The sequence below is a fragment of the Lepisma saccharinum genome, chromosome 13 (genome assembly GCF_977018435.1).
Source record: "Lepisma saccharinum chromosome 13, izLepSacc3.1, whole genome shotgun sequence".
Lineage (NCBI taxonomy): Eukaryota > Metazoa > Arthropoda > Insecta > Zygentoma > Lepismatidae > Lepisma > Lepisma saccharinum.
Genome location: NC_139241.1, coordinates 13811310 through 13830564, shown reverse-complemented (window position 1 = coordinate 13830564; position 19255 = coordinate 13811310). Strand labels below are relative to the sequence as shown.

At 39.0% G+C, this 19255-nt stretch overlaps 1 protein-coding gene across 1 annotated transcript in view; it reads left to right on the top strand.

The window, feature by feature from the left end:
* The window catches only part of LOC145997182 (thioredoxin domain-containing protein 5 homolog), a 61940-nt gene that overhangs the window by 39637 nt on the left and 3048 nt on the right, over positions 1-19255 (top strand). The window contains exon 7 of the mRNA XM_083133893.1: positions 10945-11077. Within this exon, the coding sequence (XP_082990019.1) occupies positions 10945-11077 (133 nt within the window). The remainder of the gene's footprint in view (positions 1-10944; positions 11078-19255) is intronic.

The window sequence follows — 19255 nt, the reverse complement described above, 5'->3', positions numbered from 1 at the left end:
GACCGCATCAAGAAAGTGTGGGGCGTTACACCCACACCCCCTATACGTCTTCATGGCATTTTGCTATGCACAGGGGAGCACTTTACCTTTTTAACAACAGAAAGTTGGTGTACAGGGTGTTTTAAAGCAGGGGTTTCCAACTGGCGGCCCCCGTTGCCTTTTTCTGCGGCCTGCGAAGCCAGTTTGCATAATACATTAATTTTATTTATTTTTATTAAAATACGTTCTTTTTTTACTGAAGGAACGGATGCTCTGCGAAGAAAGACAATATCACAGGTAGAATTGATTTTGCAGTCGATAATGATCATCAGATGAATCTAAAGTGACCTAACTTTCTTTTCACCCCTTCGCTATGCGGAATAAACTCGCCCGCTTCCCACCTCTTCGCTATGTGGAATGAACTCGCCCTCTTCCGCGAAGGCTTCACTCTTTGTCTTTAGAAACAAACTGCAGAGCGGCGCTATAGAGATCTGTTTTACTACGCACAAAGTACAAAGAGATTTCCAGTGTTCCAACACGGATTGTACTGTGACTGATAGTTAAAGTGTGTGCAAATATCGAAATGAGCAATATCTCCATAAAACGTAAGATTGAAAATCAAAATAGCTTCTCTCCAACTTGAATTGCGTGATTTGCAAGGCGATATGTTCCTTCAAACTAGGCAAGAAAAGGGGCCAGAGTTTTTCAAATACCTTTCGAAAGAACGCTTTCCAAACCTTCGTAGTTTTGGGCAAAAAATGACATCGATGTTCGGCAGCACATACGCATACACGTGTGAAAGTGTTTTTTCTTCAATTAAGTTCATCAAGAACCGCTACGGAAGCAGACTGGCAGATTCTTCACTGCTTCACCTTCTGAGACTTTCAAATACAGAAATTCAAATACAACTTTAATAAAAGAAGCAGATCGGGCTCAATTTTCACATTGAACACTTACTATGAAGGATTCTTATTTGTATGGTGTGTCTTTAATTTCTTTCAATTCATCATTGGGTTTTTGTGAAATAAATTGTAATTATACAATTTTGATTTGTAATTCCATTGTTTTATTGCTTCATTTTAGAAATTTAGGTCATGCGAAAGTACTACTTTTTCAGTTCAGTACTTACAATTTTTGTAATTTTTAATCCCCCCCCCCAAAAAAAAAATGCGGCCCGCCTATCAACTGCTGGAAATAATTTTGGCCCTCGGACCTTTTGAAGTTGGAAACCACTGTTTTAAAGTGATCTGAAAGATAAAAACACCTTCCATGAGCAATACTACATAATCACCGATTGAATATCCTGTGAAATACTTTTGAACACATCCTTAAGTTGCTTTTTTTGGAATGGTCCCAGTAGTTAAATTCTGCTGCCAGGTGCCAGGCTCATCAATTGTAAAATTTCTGCCAGTGGAGAAAGCATTTTGCGAAAGTAGGTCGGTCGTGAGCATGCAACGTCAGTTTCATACACAATTACAATTTCTCAAAGATGCACCACCAAAGAACTATATTAGATCCAAATATATATATATATATTAGCGGTGCAAATTATAGATGAGAACATGATGAAACGTGTCTGTATAGAGTTAGATTGTCGTGTGCAGAGTAACGAAGGGTGCTCACATTGAGCATTTGTGAGTTAACTTTGCGATAACCGTTGACACTTAAAGTTGGACAGTTACATTATATGTGTGTGAAGTTGTATCTTATTTTGCTAATTTATGAAAAACATATTACGGGTTGAAATCAGTCACGTAATTTTGACACACAGTGTTTGTGAAAGACTGAAGACCTATCTTCAACTGGAATATGTCCAGAGGAGTTTTTCTGTTAATTCATTTCAGATAGACAGTCATATGTCGTATCTGTGTCCTTATATATTGAACGAAACTAAAGCCCATGCTGCAATAGGCCATTTTCATTGTGTGACAAGTGATCATCTTCCATTGTCACTTTTATCTAGTTGTCTAGACTGGATCCTGTCAAGTAGTATCCAATTGTCCTCATAATGCTGAGCCAACTCCAAAATTTTAAGGCTCTCACCAGGAATCAAACCCAGGACATCAAAAACGTGACCGCTAAAGTCTGCACAGTGAAAGAATAGAGCTAGACTTTTTCAGTTCTAAATAAGAGAGGAGCATGGGTTCATTCAGTAGCATCATTTTGCATAGGCGTTGTTATCTTCCAATTATTGGTTTTTAAATTTTTGTTTATTTAACATCATTTTTCTAACTTTTAGGTTAATTGCAGCAGCTGCATAAAGATGTCTTTGGATAACAGTACTGTTTTCTACAAAATGCATTTTTTCTTTTTTGTGGTTGTTGTCAAACAGTAGGACTTCTTTCTTTAGGGCCTCCCCGATGGCGCAGTGGTAGCGTCGTCACCTTGTAATCAAGGAATCCCGGGTTCGATACCTGGTGGAGGCACATAGTGGTTCGGATTCCACTTTAAACTGTAGGTCCAGTCCTGATTAGCCTTACATTGCATAAAGTGGACTTAAAACACCAACTCAATAACAAAAAAAAAAGTAGGATTTCTTTAGTTCCTTTGACTGATATGAACAACATTGTCATGTTTTCTTTCATTTTCCATAGTCTGGTTGATTTTAAGCATATTAATTTTTTTGTTTGTTTGCAACAATTCAAAAATTCTAATATTGACCGTATTTATGTATGTATAATGCACACGTTGGTTGTTTTTGATGGGGAAAAGCAACAAACAATTATATCTCGTATATAATGCACAGTACAATTCAGCTTCAAGAAATAGCTTTCTTATTTGTAGTCGTAAAGCTAGGTATGACAGCATACCTATTCAATGAGTCACCTGTTGACCTGTTGCTGTGTGAACCAAGAGGAGAATATTGTCTTTGTATACACTGAGTCACCAACCCACTGCACCTTCCCCAATTCCCTCCATGTGTGTAGCATCCCAAAGCTTTCACTTCACCTTGTTTATTCTTTACATGAGTGAATACGGTAACTATGTTTCTGTAGCAAAATCAGTTGCCACTATTATTTAGATTAACCTACATGTAAGAATCATTGTCCAGCAGCAAGCACGCTTAGCTGGTCTATTTTGATTCATGCAAGAACATACACCACTTCTTTGCTCCCACTCTGCTCCCCCGGCTCTGTATTATTGAGGGCGACACATTCCCCGTGCTAACATTGTTTTTTTTTTTTTTACCCAAAGTTATAAACCATCTGTTGGTCAGTGAACATCTGTTTTCCTATTGCAACTGAACCACAAATGTAACCAACTATACTATGTGCGCTTTTATAAGGAATATGAGTTGAGCCAATACACAGCCAGTGCTATTGCACTGTTGCCAAACTGCTAGCGGAAGGAAAAGACTGAGAATTTGCTGTGTGAACAATATTCAACTATATATATAATTCTCTCACAACTGTTCTCTTTGTGGTGTATGAGTAAATGATAAGTGAATAATTTTGCACCACCCTTGCTACGAAAACGCTGAACTCAAACTGATCCAGACTCACAATGTTTGAGAACACCCACGTCAATGAAGGGTCATTGTGCATATTGAGATGAATTTAACACCCATTGTTTTCCCTAGACACAACAACTCAGCTGCGTAAACACTGTGGTAATTAAAAAATAAGAAATGGAAGGAGTTGTTTCCCGTTGTTTCTTCAAGAAACTATAACTTCGGCTGTAGGCGATGGAAATTTATGGGACTTGGACAGTCAGGTTCAAAATGTCTTGCCCCATTTTTGATGAACCTTAAAGTGGCGAATTTTTTGAAAACTTCTTGCAGGCAAGAAAAATACAGAACACTGTCTTGAATTTGCATGCCACAGTACAATGTTGCACTCCTGCTATTGGCTGGTCACGGAGAGGCTCTGCATGCTCCGGCTCGATATCGCTTCTAAAACAGTACGCCGTATAGTATTGAAAATTGCATGTGTTAGGTGTACAATGTATATTTTTGTGCAAATTCATTTTCACCTTATTTGCTGCTCAATCTTGCCAATGAAGCATTGATTTTCTTCTGCGATTTTACCTGTGGTTGACAGATTGATGACATATGGATTACTTTTCCCAAAGTAACCAACCAAGTGGTGTCATGTCATGCAATCTTTTGTTTTCTCTATTTGTTGCTTATGCAGACTGAAATAATCAAGTATTTGGTGAAATATTATTTACACAACACAAATTACCATAATAAGTTTTCAAGATGTGTCTCACTCCAGGACTATATTAGTCGAGACCTTCAGCTAACAAACAAACATCAAAACAATGTTGCCACTTATAACCATAACCAGAGAAAATCCAGTAGCTGCTATTAGGAACAGTGTCTAGCAGTTTGAAAAACCTGGAAAAGTCTGGAAATTTATTTTTCTGGAAATTTATTTTTTCTGGAAAAGCCACGGAATTGATTTTTTCTGGAAAAGTCACGGAATTGATTTTTTCTGGAAAAGCCTGGGAATTGATTTTTTCTGGAAAAGCCAGGGAGTTGATTTTTTCTGGAAAAGCCAGGGAGTTGACTTTTTCTGGAAAAGCCATGGAATTTATTTTTTTCTGGAAAAGCCTGGGAATTGATTTTTTCTGGAAAAGCCTGGGAATTGATTTTTCTGGAAAAGCCTGGGAATTGATTTTTCTGGAAAAGCCTGGGAATTGATTTTTTTCTGGAAAAGTCAGGGAATTTATTTTTTTCTGGAAAAGTCAGGGAATTGACTTTTTCTGGAAAAGTCAGGGAATTGACTTTTTCTGGGAAAGTCAGGGAATTGACTTTTTCTGGGAAAGTCAGGGAATTGACTTTTTCTGGGAAAGTCAGGGAATTTATTTTTCTGGGAAAGCCAAGGGAATTTATTTTTTTCTGAAAAAGCCTGGAAATGTACTTTTTCTGGGAAAGTCATGGAAATGTCAGAGAAATTTACTATAGAAAAAGTCAACATTTTTGTAGTTGTGCACTAAATGTAGGTTCTTTAACATAGAAAGGAAATTTAAAACTTATTCACAAACTATACATCAGTTTAATATACTGACCATTATCAGTTCTTACAGTAAAATTTGAACTATTTTCATGTAGATATCTACTACAATAAGTGGCTGTGGGAATTTACCATTTCTTGTTTCCCTTTTTTAGTGTCCGTTTGATAGTTATTGGGAACAATACATGTGATATTAGATTGTATTATTAATGCAATTAATACAATGTATAATTATGTATTATTTATGCAATTTATGATTATTTTTTGTAAAAATAATTTATCACTTAAAAACTCTCCCTGACACTTGCTTTCCTCCCCATATCCAACAGTCAATTACTGTTGAGTTTCCCTTTCCGTTATTACCTTCACATGAAGTAGATATTCCAATATTAGGTTTAGCGAGATTCTAAGCATGCATTTAGCTGAAATAATAGTGACCTACTTCCAGACATGTACACTAATTGCCCTAATGGTTTGCTCTGCAAAATTTTGGTACTTGGTATGAAAAATCTGGAAAAGTCTGCGAATTTCATTTTTACAAAATTGTAAACAGCCTGAGGAAGCCCTGTACAATTCAATGATTATACTGATATACAGATAGATTGAAGGAAAGTTTTGGTGAATCTGGCAGCAATGCTTACAGCAACCAACAAACCATTCTAGATAACGTCTGGTTTGGAGCAACAATTTACATGATTGATAGTATCTTACCTTGTCTTTCCATACTCCACTCTCTACTTGTGCATACCTGCTTTCTTATCCTGTGAAATTTGGAATTTATAATATGGCTTAAAAACTGTAACAATTTTAAGTTACGAATATTTATACGAGGGGAGAGTGAAAAGTTTTGAGCCTCGCAGGGGAGAGGTGTTTGAGCTACAGTTTCTCATTATGATTTCTCTACATACGAGGGTCACTATTTATATTTTGAGCCTTGGCTACACTGATTGAAGTTAGGTGCAATTTGACGTTTGCACGGAATTGTCTGGCATTATTGACCATAATGTACTTCAAATGTTTTGTCAATAGCTTGATTTGTGTTGTTTATGTTGCCTTGGAGATTGCGCGACAGCGATAAAATGGAATTAACTCGTGAACATTTTCGTGCGATGATTTTTTACGATTTTCGACGTGGATTATCAAGACAAGAGTGCATCGATCAACTTACTTCCACATTTGGCGATGAAGCCCCATCCTTTGCCACTGTGAAACGCTGGTATAACGAATTTAATCGTGCCCGCCATTCGCTCACCGACGAGATTCGCGAAGGTCGTCCAAAATCAGTTGTTGTTCGAGAAAACATTGATGCTGTGCAAAACCTAATACTGCAAGATCGTCATGTGACATACTGTGAGATTGAGGCAACCATAGGCATTAGTTCCACCAACATATATACAATATTACATGATCATTTAGCTGTGAGAAAGGTATGTTCTCGTTGGATCCCACACAATTTGACAAAAACTCAAAAAGACGCTCGCGTATTGGTGCAAACAAATGCTCAATAAATACAATCGTGGTGCTTCAAAAGACGTATATAAGATTGTAACAGGTGACGAATGATGGATATATGCATATGAGGCGAAACGTAAACAGCAGTCGACTGTATGGGTGTTTCAAGATGAACCCAATCCAACAAAAGTTGTTCGCGCTCGAAGCACATCGAAACAAATGGTCGCCTGTTTTTTCGGGAAAACTGGTCATGTGGCAACTGTGCCTTTAGAGAAACGTAGAACGGTCAACTCTGAATGGTACACAACAATTTGTTTGCCAGAGGTCTTCGGTCAAATACGGAAAACAAACGAACGCCGTCGGATCATTCTTCATCAAGACAATGCCAGCTGTCACACATCTCGTCTAACAACCGACTTTATGAACAGTCAAAAAATCGAATTGATGGGTCATCCACCGTACAGTCCTGATTTGGCACCCAATGACTTCTCCTTGTTCCCGAATGTCAAGAATAAATTGCGTGGACAACGATTTTCGTCGGCGGAAGACGCCGTTGATGCGTTCAAAAACCATATTATGGAGGTGTCTCAAGAAGATTGGAAAAACTGCTTTGACAAATGGTTCGAACGAATGCAAAAGTGTATTGACCATAAAGGAGAATACTTCGAAAAACAATAAAGCAGTTTTCAATGCGAAATTCCTGTTTTTTCATTGTTAAGCTCAAAATATAAATAGTGACCCTCGTAATCTCTATAATCACCCCCCAGATCAATTCACTTATGCATTCTGTGCTTCAATTTGTTTACAGTCATCTGGTAGAATGATTTGTCCTGAGTCTCACACCACTGAATGACCCCCTTAATGAACTCTTCCTCCATGTGGAAGTGACGTCCTCGAAGTGAATTCTTCAAAGCAGGGAAAAGATTAAAATATGTGGGGGCAGATCAGACAATAAGGTGGATGGGGAGGTGTGGTGAAGCCACACTCGACCAAAGCAGCCTGTGCAGTGAGGTCTTTCCGACCGAATCATGGCCCTGTCGGCCACTCTCTTCTCTGAGACTTCATTGATTTTCAACCTGAAAAAAAAGAAAAATAGCAAGAAAACGAGTGTTCATAAAAGTTCGCACACTGTGTCCTAAAACTCAAACCTTACATCTTCCAAAATTTTAACTACCTAGCATCATCACTCCTTCCATGTGAGGAGGCTCAACACTTTTCACTCTCCCCTCGTAAATGCTAATGTATAGGTATTCTGTTGTAATGGGGTGTAAATTAATCCTTTCTGAGAACACCCAAATGCAGTGGCGTCGCGTGCGGTTCACATACGGGTGTTCACAATAAAATTTTTATACTGATTGGAGATTTACTCCTTTCCCCTTGTAACTTCATCTTCAATTGAAAAATTAAGAATAACAGTTCAACTTATTTTCAACTATTTCCCACAAAAATCACGCTATATTTGAAGTAATACAATATTTTTCATTCAATTAACACTCTTTTGATTACGCAATTTACAATTAGTAATGGCTAGTGCAAACTAATAAATATAACATGCAATCTCAGGTATGTACAATGCAAGACTACCATACTTCGCAATCTAGTTTCTATTACACCGACCATATGTTAACCAACGACATTCATTAAGTATTGAAAGCACGTGGATCGTTAGCGGGACAGAGGGGAGGACGCGTCCAGTCCAGAAAAAAATATTTTGTGTATATAAGATATTTGGGTATTATACAGAATGCCCTCGCCCCGCCCACAATAACTCTTGTACAATATAGTCCGCACTTTCCTTTGCAATTTAAGTTGGTGAGAGTTATTTTTTTTGCATTAAAAACGTCGATTACTAAAAAAAAGTTGCATAGTCTGAATGGCCCTTAGCCGCACATGCGCAAATCATATAAACCTTGAAAGATATGTAACTCCTGCATACTAGTTTCTAAAGAAAAGTCGCTCGTCACTATTCCGTGAACTTTAGCGCCCACTGGAATTTAAAATCTGCCAGGTTTAGCAATTTCTCACTAAAGTTAGCAACCATGTAGCTCAGACTGTCTCGAGTCCCCTTAGACATGCCTTGTATATGCTGCACTCTGTTGCCGAATGCAGAAGTATTGCTGTTTGAATCAGGGCTCGCAGCACCATATGTTCGCACAGCCCAGTGAACATTTTCTCGGTATAATGGCCAACAGTCCCTTAGCTGTCCGTCTGATGCGACACGCACAGCAATTGTGTTCAACGCAATCCATGGAACACGGTGGGAGTCAGTGTTACCAACTCTCTAAAAAAGTTATCAGACGTGAAAGATGTCGACTCCGAGTAAATTGTGTGTATATATTCAAACATCAAAGAAGTTTTTTTTCGAAAAAATATATGTGTGTGGGTGTGTGTGTGTGTGTGTGCATTTAATATGTACGTATTTTGAAACATTTACATGAGTGTTCACGTGCTCATGCGATCATTATCACGCGACGTGCCTGCCCAAATGTCAACCTCCCTAACACCTAATGCATCCTGGACTGCATTTTGTAGACTAGTGAATCTCTGCACCTACAGCCAGTATAATAATCTACACTGTGGGGCTTGTGATGTCTCATCCATGTATGTTTCTCCTTTCATCAGTTTCATTTAACGGGCAGAAAAACGAATTAAAACACCATATTTACTCATGTATAAAGTGGCCCCATAAAAACTGTCATGTGTATTATGCACGGAATAATTCAGACAGCCAACTTTAAAACCACGCATGTTTTCACTATGTCACTGCATATACAAGGGTTGATCAAATGAAAAGGTACGAAACGTCGTAACAACGGAATCGTTTATATAATACTGATGCCGCGATGGGAGAACGTAGCGTGATATGTAGGGGTGCGATTGGAGTCGCCACGCGGCATCGGAGCATGCAGGGGAACGCACATGCGCAGGAGAGAGCAGAGGCTCCGATACAGAGCGCCGTCCAAGTGACGCGGCAGTGCGTGTTCGGACAGTATGGCGTTAACATTGGTAAATTCGACTGTTGAGGAGCAGCGAGGCGTTATCCTTTTTCTGACAACGGAAGGTGTTAAACCGGCCGATATTCATCGCCGGATGGTGAACGTTTACGGGGAAGACTGTTTGTCTGGCAAATCAGTGAGGAAATGGAGTGCCCGTTTTCGTTCTGCTCCATGATAACGCACGTCCACACGTCTCCAGGGTCACATACGCGGAACTGGCCAGGTTCAAGTGGGAGCAGCTAGACCATCCGCCCTACAGTCCAGACTTATCTCCCTGTGACTTCCATGTGTTTGGTCCTCTGAAAAAGCATCTCAAAGGAAAGCGCTTCACCTCGGACGATGAACTCAAGGATGCTGTGAAGGACTGGGTCGCGTCACGGCCAAAGGAATTCTGGGAAAAAGGAATCTTTCGGCTCGTTCATCAATGGGATCATTGTGCTCAGGCCTATGGAGGATACTTTGAATAAAGTATTCATTTACACCGACAGTGTCGTTTTGTACCTTTTCATTTGATCAACCCTTGTAATATGTACATATAAACATGTGCAAATACAAATTACCAGGTTGGATTTCTTTAGTGATAATAATTAAAAAAAAAAAAAAAAAAACATTATAGAACTGAAATGACCATTTCCCATGATTATTCACTTCATAACAGAACATTTTGAATTCAAACATGCACTTCCTGTCACATGGGATGTGAATCAGAGAAATAATAGAAAACAACTTCCTGAGCTGTGTCGGCCTCCTTGGCGGCGTGGTTAGCGCATCATGCTACAACGCCAAATGTCCCGTGTTCGAATCTCAGCCTGGGCATGGAAGTTTGCGAGTGCCGATTCATCAATTTCATCACACCATCACTCATCCCCATCTTCGCAATTAGCCAAAAGTGGTAGAAAAGTGAAGTAAAATAAAGCAAATCAATTCACTTCCTGAGCACTACAAATCCATAATATAATTTTGATCTCACTTTCTTCTACTACAGAATAAACAAGGTGGTTACAGAAGTGAAAGCTTTTGGATGCTAAACACAGTGGAGGGAGGAAGAGGGAGGTGGCATGAGTTTAATGTCAATTGATCTTGATCGTCATAGCAACAGCTTTATGACCTGTAACTAAGAAAGCCATTTCTTGAACCTGAATCATACTGCACATTAAATAAGAGATATCATTGTCGCTTTTCCCCATCGAAAACCAGTGTGTGCATTATACATGCATCATACAGTAAATCAATCCATCAAGAGTAATTTTATACTGCCAGAAACTATCCAATACATATTTTCTTCCTTGCTGAGGCAATTTGTGATAGGTGAAAATAACTAGTGCTGATAACTCCCATTCAAGTGTCCTACTTTTTTCAACTCCCATTCAGGTGTCCTACTTTCTTCAACTCCCATTCACGTGTCCTACTTTCTTCAACTCCCATTCAGGTGTTCTACTTTCTTCAACTCCCATTCAGGTGTCCTACTTTCTTTAATGCTGTTATCAGTGAGGAGCTATAATATGCCTCATTGAAAGGTGGTGTATGATGTTACTTACTTTTTGTTCTGTTGTTTCTAGGTGCGGACATTGTAAAACCTTGGCTCCCACATGGCAGGCATTGGCAAAGAAGCTGGGAGACAAAGATAATGTGAAGATTTTGCAAGTGGATTGCACAAATCATATTAACAGGCATTTGTGTGACGATGAGGAGGTATGTGCACATTTTAAAATTGATTTTTATTTGAATTCACAGCAATAGTGCCAAATAACTTAAACTTTTATTTTGCAGCTGATGCAAGAATAAACATCTTGGAACACTCAGAGCAGTTCTGGAAGTAACTGCATACAAAGTTCAAGATACTTGTATCTTTCTACAGAGTGATGGGGATCAGAACCAGTTACTTCCACAATTAATCAATGGGTGATGTAACTTATTCATCCTTCATCCTCGATGATGAGAGTACTCGTCATTAACATGACGAGTTAAATGCTTGGCAGTGCGAAAGGCACAACTAAAACTAAACAGCTTAACAATTAGAAAATACAATGGTCACTCATTGGGTTTTATGAACCTTACCTGAATCATGGCTGGGTTAGGATAATTACCTGTCTATCTGAAGAATGAAGATAATTTCGAAGAATAAAATAAACCAAGTCCTTTCTAGGCTTCATTGCAGGTTAACCAGGACTCGCCTCACTCTTCCTCAACTCCTTTCTCTAAGCTCCTCTCTCTCTCCTCAATCCAAATCAAAAGTCAGTCCCTTCTCAGTCTGCCGCACCTCTATATCACCCAGGCCATGGAGACCTTCCTCCATGCCGAATCGTGATTTTTACTGCCTCTATTGCAAACAGTGGACTCCATAGGCTGATGGAACTTCCTATATCCTGAATACATCAGAAAGTTTGCAAAGCACAACACTGCATTATTTACATACCAGAGGTTGAGACAACAGAGATAAAAAAGTGAATGCCCTGGTCAACATGAAGCATCAGAGAGGCTTTAAATAAAATATAATCTTATTGAGTGATACGATATTGTTACGTTAGGCAGTAGGTGATAGATATCCTTGAAATGCAACAACACATGGTATCTGTCTGGTGGATGTTGTTGTCTTTTTGCCAACATATGCCACTGTGCCTATCACCTATTACCTAACATAATAATATTCCAAACTTGTTGTGCCTAATATAACAATATTACACACTTTTTGTGAGGAGTGTATAACCACCGCTTTTCTTCAGAACCATTCATGTTCTACAAATAAATAAATCACACTATGAATGGATGCTGAGACCGTTATTCAAGAGGAAGTGGGTGTTCAACCTCCAGAATACTCCCTAAATCCAGCAATAAATTGTCGGTTAACATGAGCATAAATAACAACCCCCTCATTTTGATACCTAAAAATGCACAAGTTTCATAAAGCTTGTTTTAAGTTCATTTTATGCTGATGGGCTAATCGGGATAAAAAAATATACAGTTTAAAATCAAATCCAAACCATTTTACACAAAACTATTGAAAACTGAATTGAGGACACCTTGATTACTTTAAATCGCCCCTTGACATCTCAATAAGCGATCAGGTGCAATAAAATATCCTACTTCTTCAAAAGTTTGCATGCACTTGAAGATGGGGCAGCTCCACTCCATTTCTTTTGTATCAAAGACGGAATGATTTATTTCCTTTCTTTTAGTGATGTGATGAAGCTGAAAATTTACCGATGCCGATGTACCCACCAACAATTTTTGGAACCTATTCTGATATTTAACCGATTCCGATACATAAGATTATTCAACAGAAATGGAATGTTGTTTTTGCTATAAACATTTCTAATTGCATATTAAATATATACAGGGTGGTGCAAAAGTCATCATACAGCTAACGTATACATTTATGTGTTTCTTACTGACATGTATTACAGAACTTAAAGTGCTTGAATATGAATAATAAAGTTCATAAGTGGGCTTTTAAAGAACATGCTCAATGTGTCCCCCTTCAAACGCCATGCACAGGTGAATCCGGGCCATCCAATCATCCTGCACTTTTTGAAGGGTGTCCCCCCCAGTGATGGCGTCACATGCTGCTTCAATGCACTGCTTGAGGTGATCCAAGCTCCTGATATTCTCTTCGTATACCTTGGCTTTCATGTGACCACAGAAAAAAATCCAGTGGGGCAGATCAGGCGAACGTGGTGGCCACTCCATAGGACCTCGTCTCTCGATCCAGTGCTCCGGGAAGTTTGTGTCAAGCCACTGCCTCACGTCAATCCCAAAGTGTGAAGGGGCCCCATCCTGCTGGAAGAAGGTGGGGGTGGTTCCATCAGGGTTGGCCATCATGGGTGTTACAGAATCTTCCAGCATGTCCAGGTACCTTTCGGCATTGAGGTTTTCGTCGATGAATATTGGTCCGATGATGCTCATGTCCCAACCACACCATTACCTTTTCACCGCCTGTTTCCTTGCTGTCCATGGTCCAATGTGAATTATCCTTACTCGAGTATCGCATGTTTTGCTTACTGACCTCTGCGCTAACGTGAAACACAGCCTCATCCGAGAAGATAATGGTTCTTGTGAAATCCGGGTCGAGAGCCTGCATTCCGACAACCCACTCACAGAACTGGAGTCTGCGATCAAGATCATGTTCAATCATATGATGGAGCAATTGCATCTTGTGGGGATGCCATTCATTCACTTTGAGTATTCGCTGGATGCTCCGACGCCTTACACCTGTCTCCTTTGACAGTCGACGAGTACTCTTCTTCGGGCTTTTCACCATGGACGCAATGATAAATGTCGACATCTGCTCATCAGTTGCTGTCTTCGGATGTCCAGTTCTCTTCTTGTCTTCCACACTACCCGTTTCCCTAAACTTAGCTATCAATTTAGCAACAGTGTCATGTGTGATGGGATCAAGGTCCGGTGTGTTGTTCGTTGAACTTTTGGGCAACCTGGCGGCTCGATTTTTTGCCGACAAGCAGGATTACTTCAATTCTCTCCTCGTCAGTGGCATCTTTCAAACTGGGGGGAAAAAAAAAGAATTAAAACCTAGGAATGTAAAGAAAAGGCAACATCAGCTGTATGGCATCTTTCAAACTGTGGAAAAAACAACAAAAAAACAATTAAAACTCAGGAATGTAAAAGAAAAGGCAACATCAGCTGTATGGTGACTTTTGCGCCACCTTGTATACATATATATTCTCAAATATTTCACATTAATATACAACCAGTGTTTTGAAATGCAAAATTAATCCCTGTTCTTAATATTGGAAATTAATGCTGTCAGATTCAACTTCAGAAACATGGGTTTATGAAGCACTTCTGGAAGTCTTTTAACGCAAATCTGTCCAGCAGCAGCACACACACACACACACACACACACACACACACATGTATAAACATATAACACAAGAATAAAAACAATAACAAGTAGGCTCATATAACAAATAGATGGATGGAAGCCTGGAAAATCTTTTAATGAATTGTACATGGTTTGTAGCCCATACAGAAGTGACCTTTGTTCTAATCTTGGAGACTTAGTGTAAAATAAATTGTTGCATTTGCTGTTGGAGCGTGGGATCCGGATGTGAAGAAGTGGCAAGAGTTCGTTAGTGAAAAGTTGTCCATTCATAATTCTATAATAAATCTTAAATCTGAAACTTGACGGCGAAGAGAAAGCTCGTGAATTATTAGAGTGGATAGAATTTCGTGTTTGGAAAGATTTGCAAGGGCTGGGCATATATGTTTGACTATTTTGAGGGAAAAAATGACTTCTTTGTCTGTTTTCTTTACATTGCTTCACAAGACATTGACCAGATACATGAACCATATTCAAATAGGTAAAACGCACGTTGCAAAATAGGTTTTAAGGGCATAAAAATGTGTGATATCTGTAAGTTAGTCCAAGGGTTTCATGGCTTTAGATATTATGTAATTTGTATGGTGGATGAAGGTGAGTTTGCTGTCGAAAATGACTCCCAAGATCTTTGTGTTGTTGTATGAACAGAATAATTTGGTAGCATAATTTATAGGATGGTGCTGTAAAGTTAGATTTGAGGGTAAACCTCATTACTACAGATTTCTCGGGATTTTGTTTTAGATTCCAGTCTCCACACCAGCGTTCAGTGTGTTTGAAATTGTCTTGCATAGAAAATGTGTCTTGAATTGAACAGATGTTTCTAAATAACTTAGTCATCAGCATACCTAGTGCAATAAGATTGAGCATTCTGGAGAAATATATTCATGAATATCGTCCATGAAAAGAGTGAAACACAGGGGCCCTAGAGAACTTCCTTGAGGCACACCAGAAACTATAGGGAGCCATGATGAAGAGCAACCAGATATGATTACCTTTTGCTTTCTATTGTGCAACTAGGATGAAAGTAATTTAAGAAGAGGTCTGTGAATGTTAAATCTGTTTGACAATTTGTGAACGAGTTGTGTACGAGGGACAGAGTCAAAGGCTTTGGAAAAATCCAAGTAAACGACATCCATGACTTGTTTGGCACTCGGGCAGAAAACCACGTTGGTAAGCAAGCAAACAAGCAAGGATTGTGTCACAGGATGTGTGAAGGAGAAAGTAGTGTTGAGTGGGAGAGAGGAACAGATTAACATGTGCAAGGTACGATTATAAATGATTTTGTCAGCTAGTAATGGAAGTGCAGGAAGTAAGGAAATCAGACGATGGGAAGTAACGTGACTTTTGTTTCAATGTTTGAGTATAGGAACTATATTTGCTTGCTTCCATGCAATAGAAAACACACCCTCGAGAAAACATTTGTTAAGGATTATGCTGATCGGTTTGGATAGAATATGGGCTAATTGTTGAAGAAATATGGCACGGATATCATTAGGAGCGTCAGCTTTAGAACATGAAAGAGATTTTAATAATTTGCGGACTTCGTTGCAGCTAGTTGAGATTTGAGAGAGTGTAAGGAGGGATGGACATGACTTCAGACAGTGTGGTAGCGGTGTTCTTTGTAAAGTTACTGTGAAAATACGAGTTAAAAAGTAATGAGCTTTCATTTTTTGTAGCAAACTTACCGTTCCAGGAGACTTGAACGAATATGTCATGTTCTCGGCGTGAGTTAATTAGGGTCCGGAATGTTTGGGGCTTTTAGCAGCACTTTCGGTTACACTTTGAATGTAATTATTATAGTCCCTTTGAATTAAGTTTTTGCAATGTTTCCTTAAGTAAGTAAAAGTGTTCAGTGTTTTAACGTTCGGAATTTGTTTCCACAGGATCCACGCATTATATTTGTTCTTCAGCGTACGTTTCGTCTCTTCACTATACCACACTGGGAATCGTGATGTTTTTGTTTTCCTTAGGGGCACGTGATCCTTGCACACAGTCTACGAGGAATTCCACTGCTTCTCCCGCAGGGAGGGGGTCTATCATTATCCACGGTATGAGGCTGGTGAAAAAAGAAAGTTGTTCCCAGTTGACTCTTTTCCAGTTGTAGACTGGTAAAGAGGGGGGAGGGCCTGGGGCTTTTCCAGGAACTTAGAATTCGACATGCCCTGGGGTGTGGTCCAAGGTGATGAATTGCTCACCAGGAGTGGCCTTGACTTTTGTGTGCGAGGACAGCAACAGGTCGAGAGTTTCCGTGCGTCTTGTGGGGAAATCGACAAATTGGTGAAGTCCAACTGCTTTGGTGTAATCATCGAAAATCACCCGTCGTCATTGTCTGTGCAGAGGCCAGAGTTCGACGATGGCCATTTTATATGAAGATTAAAATCGCCCATCAGAACAATGTCTATAAAAATAATGATTAAAAGTTTATGTGAGCCAATATTTACCTGAGTCCATATTAATTAGCATGAAGTTCCAAGATCTACACGTCAGACGCAGGGCCACTTGTAGTTCACCAGCATCATGACTCTGCCTCCGTGTGTATCTCTATCATTGCAGAATACCTGAAATTCCTTCATGGGTAATTTGCTGTCTTCTAACATTTAATTGAACCACACTTCACTGAAACCTATCACATCGTACTCATTAAATTCACTGCAGAACATTTGTAGGGTCGATAGCTTTTCGCTTAGACTGCACATTTTGGTAGTATATTCTCAAACCAGAGTCTTCACGGGAAGTCACCTGGGGACCGGGGTTGACATGAATGTCACCTGCCAGCAGAAGGGTGAATGCAGCCACCAAGAGGCAGTGCTGGACCGAGCCACATGGCTGGCGCGAAGCATTGTTCTTGTGGGTTCTGGAAGCTGTCCACAAGAGGCTTCGCTGAACCCATGGCCGAGAAAGAAAATTGCCTGTAACTAAACGACCAGTCTTCCTCACACTTGCAGTTATCCGGCATTTCATCTCTTGCAATACTTTTAGTCCACGTCAGAAGTAACACAAACTCAACAGCACACAAACAACCCAAAAACAGTTGAAAGTTCGGAGCACTAAATGTGCGTGAATCAGACTTTGGTGCCATTTTGCATAATCAATTTCTGATTTTGAATTAGCTTGATCCTCTGAATGAGAGTTTACAATATTTTTATCATAAAAACTCCACAGTGATGAAGATCCATTAACCTAGTGTTCAATGAATCTGACAAAATTAAAATTAAAGTTATTAGAAGGTAAAACTCTAGTATTATTGATACCGGTTTAAATATCTGATTTTTGCCGATCCCGATACTGATATGTCAATTTCTGCCAATATTCATACATTGGTAATCTGCTTTGCCACATCCCTACTTCGTTTTTTACCCTAGGCTAGGAGCAGTCTGAATTGAGTGATTATTGAGTGCTGCACTGTTTAATATGTCCTCAGAACCACATTCAGTGCAAGAATTTCATTTTTCAGTTCAGATTACAATGCAAGTCGAGGAAGAGACATTCAATTTGGACTGCTGACTGGAAAGGGAGACGGGGGATAAAAATGGTTGAGGCATAGAAAACTTATTTTTTTTACAATTAATCTTAGACAGCTGAACCAGAACGAAATGTGGAGGTGGGAGAAAGAAGGAAAGCTTTATTGTGTACTTGACCTCTCTCTCAGGGTTATTTCCTTTTCTAGTGCCGAAAAGGTTGTGTTGCGTCTCCTAAGAGATCTCATCTCACCACCTAATCATGTAACAGACAACACACTAGTAGGATCATGTAAAATCCAACATCGATTCTGCCCAGTTATATCCAGTCTTTTGCTGGCACCAGTGTAGTGTGACTGCTATCAAGATTCTATGAGTTTCGCTTGTAGTAAATGAGAAATTGTTTTCCTTTTTGTAGGTCTCTGTACAAACGGGTTTCTCAGGAACTAGAATTGTAAGAATTCCATGGAAGAGCAACGACTTTGAATAATTAAAACAAAATACCATTTTTGGTGAAAATGTTTTCATGTTCCATTTTCCTTCCAACAATATGTGGCCTATGTATAACAGGTTGCACAACAATACAGGATAAATGGTGTTTGGAATATCTGTGCCCGTGTAAGCTGCGTGCCCTCATTTTGTGTCACATTTTTAGTGTAAAAAATTGCACCGCGTACTTGAGTCGATACAGTTTCTTTAAAACTTACAACATTATTATGTAGTACATATGAAGCTTATTCTGTGACCTATTACCAAGTTTAAAACATCCGTTATGGGAGTAGTTTATGCTGTTAATTTATTTCCACCTGAAAGACTGCCCCATCTTTTTGGTCGGACCCTTGAACACAGTGAAGACATAAATTTAGGTATAGTATTGGACATAAAAATTATGCTAAAATAAATTTGCCAAATTTGGGAAAAATAACACCAAAAAGTAAAAGAAGTAATTTTGGAAAGAAAAAGGAACACCAAAATATCGAGGTCCCTAGCAATAAGTAAATATACACATTTGAGGTATTGTTTACACTAGGGCATAGCCGATACCATTTTCAACCTATATCCATACCAATACTCACCTCTTACCGATTCCCTCTGATACCAATGCTTGAAAATTGTAACAATTAAAAGTTGTTCTAAATATTGATTAATATTGGGTGAGTATTTTACTCCAATTACAAGCATCAACTTTTTAAAATACATTTTATGTAATTACAAAATATCTAAGAAACTAAGAGTTAAAATATACAAAACAGTAATTTTGTTTGTAGTATTATGTGGATGAGAAATTGGGTCCCTTAGATTGAAAGAGGAACATAAATTAAGAGTATTTGAAAATAAAATCCATTGAAAAATATTTGGACCCAAAAGTTACATAATTTGTGTTCATGTCCAGATATTATTAGAATGGTTAAATCAAGAAGACTAAGGTGGGCAGGCCATGTGGCACGAATAGGAGATGAAAGAAGAATTTAAAGGATTCTTGTTGGGAAACCTGATGGTAAGAGACCAGTAGGAAGGCCAAGACGAAGATGGAGGTATAACGTTGAGATGGACCTAAAGGAAATCGGTAAAGAT